This window comes from Copadichromis virginalis, linkage group LG8, assembly GCF_057382275.1.
Source record: "Copadichromis virginalis isolate Kocher_CV1m ecotype Utaka linkage group LG8, C_Virginalis_male_GT1.1, whole genome shotgun sequence".
NCBI lineage: Eukaryota > Metazoa > Chordata > Actinopteri > Cichliformes > Cichlidae > Copadichromis > Copadichromis virginalis.
Genome location: NC_140625.1, coordinates 27,473,228 through 27,484,494, shown reverse-complemented (window position 1 = coordinate 27,484,494; position 11,267 = coordinate 27,473,228). Strand labels below are relative to the sequence as shown.

General features: G+C 41.0%; 1 protein-coding gene across 3 annotated transcripts; it reads right to left on the bottom strand.

The window, feature by feature from the left end:
* Nucleotides 1-342: 342 nt before the first annotated feature.
* Nucleotides 343-11,267, bottom strand: nfe2l1b (nfe2 like bZIP transcription factor 1b). Of its 3 annotated transcripts, none has more exons than XM_085466856.1 (6): nt 11,059-11,267; nt 9,260-10,086; nt 7,929-8,150; nt 5,329-5,418; nt 4,730-4,888; nt 343-4,577 (listed from the first exon to the last, which is right to left on the bottom strand). In XM_085466856.1, the coding sequence occupies exons 2-6, from the start codon at nt 9,815-9,817 to the stop codon at nt 3,198-3,200; spliced, it is 2,409 nt and encodes an 802-aa protein (XP_085322982.1). In that variant the 5' UTR covers nt 9,818-10,086; nt 11,059-11,267; the 3' UTR covers nt 343-3,197. The 3 variants fall into 3 exon arrangements, with proteins under 3 accessions (XP_085322982.1, XP_085322984.1, XP_085322983.1); XM_085466858.1 differs by lacking the exon at nt 11,059-11,267 and adding an exon at nt 10,592-10,695; XM_085466857.1 differs by lacking the exon at nt 11,059-11,267 and adding an exon at nt 10,183-10,582.

The window sequence follows — 11,267 nt, the reverse complement described above, 5'->3', positions numbered from 1 at the left end:
CACGCTGGTGAATGATATCTCTCAAGAACACCTCGGTATCTCCCTCCAGAAGAGCTGCGGGAGTTCCCTGAATTATTGATGTTTTAACACGCCACATCCAAACCTTGTTTGCAAGCAGCAGAAAGGTGGCTTAAAGGGAGGAGATGACCTGAGGGGCTGGTCAGTATTAGATAAATAGGGGTTATTTTGAGCTGTGGATCAAGCAAAGTTACTCTAAAAGAAACCAAAAATAATAGAAAAAAAGGAAGCTGAAAATAAACCTTTTTCAGGTTGTTCATGGTCAAGGTATCTAGTGCCTTCGCCGACTGGAAGCCTGAAACATGGACAACTAGAACACAAGAGTCACAGGTGAAAATAAAAACACTTTATTAATCAATAAAAACAATTCTTGATTGCCAGCAAATACCTCAAAACGGAGGGAACTACATCCAAACTCAAAGCAGAGGGTGTGACCGTTAATGGAGACGTTTTTAAACAGACTACATAAAATCATAACAAACACAAACATGAAAATATTTACAGAACAAGACAGACAAAAAAAGTGCACTAAGTAGTAGCAGTACTAAGTAGTTGGTGTTACACTGAAGTGAATGTTAACCAGAGGTTCATGCCTGAATATCACATTTAATGAGGACACTTCTCCGTTCAAAACTGTTTTTTTTGGACATCATCTTAATGTTGCGAGTTCTGTTCAGCCTCTTGGAAAAAGATCTAGCCTATCTCCTATCTCAGCTGACACAACGGACCTATTTTATTTATTTTTTTAAGAAGGTGATATAACACATGTACTGACAAACTTCATTCAAATAGACAAGTAATAGCACTTCTACTTTGAGAACATTTTTTTAAAATCCCTCCTCTCTTCGGTTCTCAAAACCCATAAAAGTGACGGAAACGTTAAATAAAGGCATTCAGATCAAAGTGGCCACGACACGTGTCGTCATTTCACACATTCGAGTTGCTTTTGCGTTATCAGTCGCGTGGCTCGCTCTGTTATAAACACAAAAACTTGATTGAAGCCAACACTTTGGCTTTACAGCAGTTTAAAAAAAAAAAATCCTCAAGTGGTTTTTCGTACAGTCGCAACGCCGTACCAGGGTCGTTCAAAGTAAAACAAAATCTACAGGGCGAGGAGAATCAGGCAACTCGATTTAAACTGCAATTATAGAGAACTCTAAAACATTTCCAAGAAAAAAAATTGGCAAATATGAGTAGAAACTGAATAGAAACTCGCAAAGTAGTTTTTTTGTTTTTGGTCATTTTTTTAGTCAAGCAACCTTATCTAACCAAAAAAAACAACCTGTTTTCTTGTTACAGCTTTATGTTTTTGAATTGATCTTTTCTTTTTCTTTTTCCACAATTTCCTTTTTGCTTTGTTAATTTACATATTCTTTTCTCATTCATTTGCAACTAGTTTTCTATGAAATTTGCATTTTTTCTTGTGAATTGCCTGTTTTTTCTCATAAATTTTCTTTACAACAGACTTTTTACTTTTTTTTTTAAACTGTGAATTTTCATTTCATTTTCTTGATAATTTTCTGCAGTTTTAATGTAAATTTCCATTTTTTTCCTCATGAATTTGCCTGTTTTGTTTTCCTAAAATATCTCTTTCGACTGTAAATATTCTCCTAATTCTTTTTCTCTTAAATTTTTCAGGTCTTCTTCCCATAAATTTGCCAGTTTGTTTCTTGTTTCTGGTTTTGAAATAATAAACAGGTTTTTTCTCCTCAATTTGAGGTTAAAGCAAAACAATTCTGAGAAAACAAAGAAACAACAACAACAACAGCAACAAAAATCTCTATTCTTTTGTCTCAGGCCTTCACCTCAGCTTCGCCAAGCTTTTTAAATTGTTTTCGCCCTTAACCGGCCCTAATACACTGTTGTATTTAACATTTGGCGCGTATGTTACTTGAAAGGGAAGTTGCTACACCCCAGCGTCAACTGAGCCTGCCTTCTGTTAATGCTAAAAATGGGGCATCCAAGAAAACTGAATGACTTTGACTCAAGACTGCCTGGAGTTGGTTTTAATAATGCACTACTCTCTGGAGCTCCTGGCCCATCACCGTTATCTTGAATTCTTCCTTTAACTACAGGCTCAGAATTTAGAATTCAACAAAAAGGGTGTAGGCGTCTATGTAAAGCTGATGTGGCTAGACCTATAACCTTGCTTATACTACAGATTATGAACAGTTAATAAGAGCCTTCCTAAACGCAGCTCCCGTATTTAATCCTGCAGCGAAGGAATAGCGACAGACACGGCAAAATGCATACAGCCAAGCCTTTTAAAGACAAATTACAGTGCTATGTATAATTTATAAGGAAGTCGATACATTTTGCAATGCAGCGTGCCTCCTCCCTAAATCTGCTCCCCTTCAAAGACTTCACCTCCAGGCCTCTTTCAGCAGTGACCAGCGCAAGAATGCTCTCAGCCTCCCACTCCTCTCATCTCAACATCCACCTTCCACACATCAAACCCGATCTATTTATGGCCTTCTAAACTTAGATGCCACCTGACTCGAAAACTGGAACCTACAGAATTAGAGTGCAGTGTTGGAGCATTTAAGATGTATACAGATCATGTGATGTGCACCAAATACAACCTTTGGTTAGTATAGGTGTTAATTGGCATCCTAAAATAATGGACTTCCTTTTGGCCTTTGGTATCTAAACTCACAACCATCGATGCATTTCTTTGCAACGTAAAAGCCTCAGTGACTATGAAAATCACCAAAAGTCTCCAGGGTGGGATGTGATCTGATAGTCCTTTAAAACCTTCGGTGCATAGGTATTCCAAACATCCTCGACAGTGTTCTTGTACTCCCCCAGTCCCTTCTTTCACCCTGCGAAACTCCTCCATCCTCAGTGGTTTGGTGCAAAAGGATCAAGAGCAGCTAATTTTTTTTCCTTCTTCCTAATAGCTCGTTTTATGTCCTTTTATATCCCTCTTCTCCTCGTCTAAATAATTAAATCTCAGTACTCGAACGAAGAGCTACTTCTGCGTCAAAGTTGTTTCCAGGAACAAAAATTGTAGGAACAGAATGAAACGGGAGAAACTAATGCAGGAAGAGTAGTCAACAATGCCATTTTTCTACTCACCACAATCTTCTTAAAGGAAATAAGGACATCTCTCTCGTGTCTGCAGAAATCTTTCTTACTGACTTAGCAAAGTTATAGAATAAACAGCAGTTTGTGCTCCCTCACTTCTTTTTGTCCTTCTGTTTTTTCTCTGGCTTTCGGTTCTGCTCGGCGGTCGTCACGCTGCGGGGCATGATGAGCACGCTGCCGTCGGCGCTGTACTGCAGCGAGTACTCGCTGGGAGGATAGGGCCGGCCCTCCTCGTCCCGCAACTGAGTGAACACCTCTTGGTACAAGCTTTGCATCTTCTGCTTCATTTGCCGGATGGAGCGAATGAATTCCATCTTCTCCTTCAGCAGGCGGGCCTTGTCGCGCCTCAGATCTTGGACGCCCTGCTCCAGCTTTATGATGGTGTCCAGCTTGCGTTTGCGGCAGTTCTGGGCTGCCATCTTGTTCTTCCCGCGCCTGCGGATGTCACGGATAAGGGCCAGCTGGGCTTCGCTCAGGTGGTGCTTGGCTAGCAGCTCGTTGAACTCTTCCACAGGCAAGTTGATGATCTTTTCGTTGGAGAAGGGGATTTTCATGGCCCGGGCTCTGCGCTCGTCGCGGCTTGAGTGCTTGTCGAGCAGGTCCTGAGGAGGCTGAGGCTTTGAGTTCTGTTTGTCACGGACAGTCTTCTTCCCGACCGAAATGGGGAGCTCTGGGTGCTCAGAGAAGGCAGAGGAAAGCGGCAGGTTGTAGGTATGATTATGGCTGATGCTGTCAAGTTGAGGGAGAGTGTGGAACTGGGAGGGGTCCTGATAGCTCATACGGCAGAGCTTGCTATATTCAGGCTGGTAACCTCCAACAGCTCCTTCCTCTGTCTCTACAGTGGCCACCTCAGAGTCAGTGCTGTAGCCCACAGCTCCTTCCTCCGAGAAAGTGGCAGACGTTGAAGAGGAGGAAGCTGCAGATGAGCAGGAGGTTTCTGAGCTGCTTGGGGAGGCCGGGCTGTGGCTGGAGTCCAGGGAAAGACCAGAATCTGAGTCAAGCTCATCCTCCAACTGGGACGCCTGGGCCTGACTGAAGCCCTCCTCCATGGCGAGGTCCAACAGGCTGATTTCGTCAAGCATCGACTCCTCCAGCAGGGTGCTGAAAGGATCGGGGAGGACAGGGGTGGAAGTAACGTTGTTACTGGAACTGTTCACGTGTGGCGGGAGAAAGATCCCAGTTAGGTTGGTGGCTCCGAATGTGGAGTTGATGTTAGTGGAGTTGCTGGAGGAGGGTCTAAGTGTGGCGGTTCTTGGGGCAATGCTTGCCGAGTCCAGCTGAGGGTTAAAAATCTGGGGGAAGTCTTGGCTGCAGCTGGGGAGGGAAGCCTGATGAAGGCTGACATCCTGGTTTATTGGTGTCGAGCGAGTAGACAATTCAAAGTTTCCCGCAGTGCTTGACTCAGTTGTCCCACTTATGGCACTTACGCTGCTTGAATTGGTGTGGAGAGAAGTGTTGTTCACTTCCATTGCCTTTAAAAAACGAGTTTAAAGAGAAAAATGCATTATTTTAAAACAATGTTAAAATAATTTCAGTATTTTGAATTTAATGTAGACCTGAAGGTGTCTGGTGTTACAAAATATACTTCACAAGCAATCATGAGGACAAAACAAAAACATCTTACTTGTAGCTCCATGATGGCCATGATGTCTTGCCACTGCTGCTCCAGGTCTAACTGTGGTTCTGCTGAGGGCAGCTGTGGCACCAGAGGGAGGCCCTGAGATGTAGAAGGAACTTCTTCATTGGAAACGGCAATTTCTGGGCTGACAACCGGGGCTGGAAACTGATTAAAAATATCACATAAATTAAAAAATAACTTGATTTTACATTATATGTAGCTTATTGTGCCAATTTATCCAATTTAAAATATGAGACTGTAGGTCTGATTTATCTTTCAGCTGCACTAAAGTAAGAACTGCTCAAGTTTTGAGAAAAGGGGAGTGCATCGTATCTCATCAGTCAAATCCAAGGCATCCTGCTTAGGCTGCTCTAGCCTGCCTTGAATTACTGCTTCCTCCACCCCAACTCCTCACACTTGTCAATATCATATTTGCTTTTCCTGATGGCTGGTCTGTTCTGTTCCCTAGTTAGTGGTTTCTGCTGCTGCTCTCACTGCCTTAGGCTTTCCGCACATGTATGTGGGGGGGAGGGGAAGGAGCGATGCCACCAAAAAAATAAAATATGTGGCCATGACAATTTCAACAGCAGATTTTTCTTTGTTACCTCAGTTTCTTCTCCAAAAGGGAATGTGGCCTCCAATAGCCTCAAGCATTCTTGTAGAGACAGTGAGGTCTGTGTGCCGAGAGCTGGAAGCTGGTAACACCGAAGAAAAAAAAAAAAAAGAAAGGTAATAATCTTAAAGTGTTTTCACAAGAGAAGCTCTTATATTTTATTTGTCCAGACAAAATGGCTTTTTTTGTACACACATGAAGAAGTTCATATATATGAATTGGTATGGGGGATTGCTGCCTAAATTTGAATAATTATCCAGGGTATAAACCAGGGCTTCCCTCACCAAAGACATTCCTAGTTGACAAGTAGTTGCCATTTTAGGTCAGCAATTCTTAAACTGTGGGGCACACAACCAGGGAAAAAAATATGGAGTGGAACTTAGTTAATTGAAGGTCGGCTTTTTACTGCATATTCAGAACTCTGGTGCTCACTAAAGTGGCTGCAGCCATCCCGTCAGAGGAAAATCACCAGGACGATTAAAAAAAAAAAAAAAAAAAAAAAAAAATCAGATACAAATATTTTTAACCAGCTATTTTTACAAGGGTTTTTACTGGGGCTTCTGAAAAGCCAGAAAAAAAAGGTGTGAGAACCACTGTTTTAGGTCATTTGTTAACTCTTTGTTACATCTTTTTAATTCACTTACACATATGCTTTTTGGGGGGGAATCAAAAAATGTTTTTTTTACTTAATTAATTAATAAATTTTTTACTTCCAGGTAGAAGAAAATCTAATCAACACTTACATTACAAAGAAATACAACAGCGAAGTTTAAAAGCAAAAATATACATTTTACAAAAACATGTGCACCCAGCCAGGACAGCTCCTAATCTAAGAGTGGTCCATTGTGGCTAACATTAGGCTACATGCATGTTTAAACAGTAAATCAGTGCTTGAGGTTAACAACTGACTCACCTGAGGGGTTTCCGGGCACATTATTGAGGTCATCCTTTACCGTCTTTAAATGATATCACACTTTGGATTTATAGCCCAAAAACTATGCAAATGATTTTGTCAGTTTGTGAGCGGTTTTATTTTTTTTACGCAGCCAATCAACCAACTCAAACCCGATCATGGCTTCTTAGTCACTAACTTTGCCAATAGAAATCAAGACATTGCTTTCTTAACAGTGCTTGTGATTGTTTCACATCACAAGCAAACTCCAGCAGATTCTGCTTGGAAGCAGACTTGAGACCCTCCTTTTTTGAGGGCTCTCCTTTGGGCTTTCACACCCTGCCCATATTAGCTCAAACAGTTTAAGGCTGTAAGCATCAGTCATTCCGACAGTCCAGCTCAGGGGTGTCCAACATGTGGCCCAAGGGCCAAAAATGTCTCCCAATGTGGGGGTTTAAATTATTATTATTATTTTTTTTTTTTTTAAGGCAGAAATTTGTGACTTTTCACTGTATTTTTCTCTTTAAGGAAAGATAACCTCATGAAAGTCTGAACTGTTAACCTGAGGCAGAGATCTGAGTAATCGTCATTTTTACAACCTTCTTACTAACAAAGAAATCACCCATAGCATACAATACTAGGCCAAAAAAGTACCGGATAAAGAAAAACAAAACAAAAAATAAACCCAACAGGTGGGGTTTTTTTGGGTTTGTTTTACTATTACTTTCATTATATATCAGAAAAAGTGTGTGTGTGTGTGTGTGTGTGTGTGTGTGTGTGTTGGGGAGAGGGGGGGGATTTCTGTGAATTAACAGAAAACTTCTGTTTTATTTTACAGGACAAAGTCCAGGAAACGAGCTGTCAATACTTTTTCTGTAATTTTACCATGCAGCCAGTTTCCTTTGATTTACTGCAGCAGCATTTCTTTGTAATGTGGAAAAACAGTCAGTCAGAAATGCACTTACTTTTCTAAATACGTCTCGATCTGGGCATAATTGGTTTAAAAACAAACAAACCCCAACCCCTTCTTTTAAGTCTAGCTGCTGAAATTTTAAGGCCTAAACAGACAAATTCCTGTAATCTCTCATTTGTTTCTTGGACTATTAATGCAGTTAGTTAATACTCTGTGTATTTGTCAAGTCAATCCCCAGCTAATGTATCTAATCAATATTTAACACAAATTTCTTTTGCTTTTGATTTCGTTATGGGTTTGTATAAACCCTGTGCTTGACACTATGCGTCTCTATGCAGTTGTACTTTTATGGTGGGTAACATGATCTTGTGATTCTGAACTGCCTCTGGTTCGCTGGAAAATTCTCTTGGATGGGAAGCCTTAAAATAAATGCAATACAGTCATGTGTGTCTCTGTGAAATGAACTTCTACCTTAATCTAACTGCAACGGCTTGATGTGCTTTATATTACCGGCTTGTGTGACTCAACAACGAGATGATGCTATTACATACATGCGGAGCAATTTTGATTTTGAGCACAAATTTTTAAACTTGCAACATCTTGGTCAAATGCAGCAAAGAAACTAAGTGGAAAGTCTCTACATTTATAAAATTAATACTGAGCAGAGAAAATTTCCTTTTTATCACCAGTGTACAGCTCCTATTTTTAAGTTTCCTTTTTATGTCTTAAAAGGCAGGCGTCCGACTAAAAACAATAGCATATAATGAAAGGCTTGGTGTTAACAAACCTGCTCAGGAATGCTCTCTCCAGTCTCTCCATCCACTGGTGGAGCCCCTTGTAAGTTCACACCATTTCTCCAGCTTTCTTGTTCCTCATTCCTGTCTTTGTTCTCCTGTGGGCTGGGCTTCTCCTCCTCGTTTTCCTTCTGACGGTTGCTGTAGTTAAAAACTTCTCTTCCTGCGCCAAGATCAATGTCCTGTCGCCATAGGATGTCAATCAAGTCAATGTCCTGAAAAAACACAGAGCAACCATTGAAAAATGGCCCTGTATAGAGAGGAAAGGTACTTTAATAGCCACATACTGACTATCAACATATTTGGCATGTGCACAACTAAAAATATGACCTAATATATGATAAATCGTCACTTTTTTATTAAACCTTTTATATGGGCCGTTTTCATCTGAGAGTGGATATAACACAAATCAGATGATGTAACCGTGACATAAACACTTGGGCACGGTAGTTATCATGTGATCAGAAAGAAGTCTTGCTTTATTGCAATCCAATAATGACTGTGAACTCGATCTCCACAGTGTCAATATGGCCATTGTGTGTTGAGAATACTTCACATAATAGTTAATGTGAGAAATAACAACACATAAACACTAAACGTAAAAGAAACAAACAAAAAGATTGTATAGTTATCATGTCTTTCGTTCCATTTTAAGGTAAGGAAGTAAACTTGGGGGGGGGGGGCTGCTCGCCATGCATTTCAAAGTTGGAGAATGTTAAATATGGCCAGAACCACAGCTGTATTAAATGTGACTCAACTGGTTCGACTAAAAATATCACACACTGATAAAAGACCTAGGGTGGAGGCTGTTTTTATTACTCACCGTAAAGCTATGTTGAATGAACTTTTTTGTATTTATTTTTAGTGGAAATGGATACTAAATACTGGATTTATTAATAAATACATATATACAATGTTTTCAGGTAACAAAAAAAGCATTTTTTCCTCTCTTCTTTCTTTTTTTATATTTTTTTTTTTACTTTGCTAGGCTAGACTACTCTTAAATCTGCCATTCACAACATAAACACACATTCACACACACATATATATATATATATATATATATATATATATATATATATATATATATATATATATATATATATATATATATATATATGATTTTATATGGCCTATATGTATCATAGTTACTGTAATTATTTAAATTATTTTGCTTTATGCTGCGTTTAATTTTTGGCTTCTGTAACAAACAAATTTACTCATTTGTTGAAAAAAATTCTCTTTTAACATAACTCAAATCCATAAATTCTGCTAAACGGAGAGCATCTACATTTTGATTGATGCTCTCCTGGTGGAAACATACCTCTTTTGTGAGATCATCATTGCCATCCCTGTTGCCGTGCTCCTGGTTGCCCTCGGGGGCCACAGCTCCCAGGCTGCTGTCCGCTGTGTTCAGACTGTATGTGGATTCAGGCGCTCCACTTCCTCCCCTCATGGCCGGGGTAGCGTCAGGGTTGTTAACGTCCTCTAGGCCGGCCCCATTGTCCAGGGTGATGGTGGGGCTGGACTGGCTGCTGGCGGACACCACAGTATCAGAGTCACGATGCACTAGCCAGGTGTTGAGCTCTGTACTGGGCACGAAGAGGCGATCCAGCTGGCGCACCTGGTTTAGCAGTCGTCTAGTGGTGAAGAAACGATCGAGGTCCACACTTTTTGGATGGATGCCATAGCCGTCCAGCGTGTTGCGCAGGTTGTGAAACTGTGTCTGGGTGTAGGCTGAGCTAGGCCCCAGGATGATCTCTCTCAGTGGGGGCAGCTGATTGTTTAGGTAGGTGTCAACGTCCACCCGCACCCCAATGAGACTCAGAAGGATGGTGAACTGAATCAGGCCCTCTGTGAAGTACTTTTTCAGGTAAAGCATTTCTTTACAAAGGAACAAAAGGTGAAAGTAAAAAACAAAAACAAAAAGGGGGCCAACTTTCTTGGATCAATAGTTCTCCACTACCACTAAAAGACTGAGATAGATACATGAACATAAAAACCAGTTAAATATAGCAAAAGGGGAGGGTTGTCAACAGGATTATCTATGTCAAAAAGCTGTATAGGATCCAAGATGAGGTTTTCACTTTTTTAGAGAGTCCAGTTTAAAGTCAAAGCTCTGCTCTTCAAAAGAGTGTCATCATCCCATTCCTGGCAAAAGTGAGAAATAAATGTGTTAATGCTCTTTTGCAATAAAATTAAACATTACAATACATTCAGCCCTGAAGCACGCCAAGCCTTACCTACCTACATTTGCTTTAGGCACATGTTAATGAAAACAGGACTTGCTAGCCCATTGCAACCACTCCATCCTCTAAAGACTAAATAAGTGATGTCGGTTCGCAACGCGCAATGCCTCCTCATTGCTGGACATTCAGCAGCCCAGAGATGGTGAAGAGAGAGCTCCAGGCATCACCCCACCCTTGACAGGACAACTACTTCGTGTGGGTGCTGCTGAAGGTGAATGAGGGAGTCCAGAAAGCTCGCTGGGCTGCTAGCATACGCACCAATGTTAGGTGGATGGCACGGTCCCTCCCTCCTTTCGTCCTTACGACGTTAGCTGTTAGCTGCCCTGTCTCTTAAAATCCGGCTATCGGTACTACGCATTACCTTATTACACAAGACAAAGTAGCTGTGATGCGTTTTATCCACTTACCCTTAAATAAATGACAGCTTTCTCTGTTTATATTTTAATTTTAGGACTGCCTACTTCCGCTGTAGCTAGCATCAACAATCTCCCTAGCAACAAGTGGTGAAAAGGTGATTGACAGAAAGTACAGCCATCCACATGCTTTGGGCGCAGCGACGACACATGACTCCAGTTACTCCCGACCAATAAGAATAGGGCAAGGGCGGGGTTGACAGAAAATGCCCAACTACTATTGGAGCTCAAAACGTACACTGTGCTAGCCTTATGAGCTAGTTTTCTTCTAACTACCTAAACAATTCAGTTAGTTTTAAAAGTAACGTAAACAAGATACACCACTATGTTCATTGCCCTCCCGTAAACATCACTTTTATTAATTTACGTGTCTGCTAACGTTAGCTTGCGCCGTAAGTCAATGCGGTTTCGCCGCACAGTATTACTTATTTAATTTAAAACCTTTTGATTGCAATACTTACGCATGAAGATTTTGCAAGTGTGCCTTCATGCCTCAAAGTCAGCTTAGAATAGTAACAAGTCCTTTTTCATTAAAAGTTCCACAGTGATGCCAGATACAGCACTCTCCAGCCTTTCCTCATTGAATGGCCCACCATGACTTGCAAAATTGCTAGCTAGCCCGGCTAGCCTAGCAGCGCCGCTTGACACCAAAACACGCTTTCACACAGAG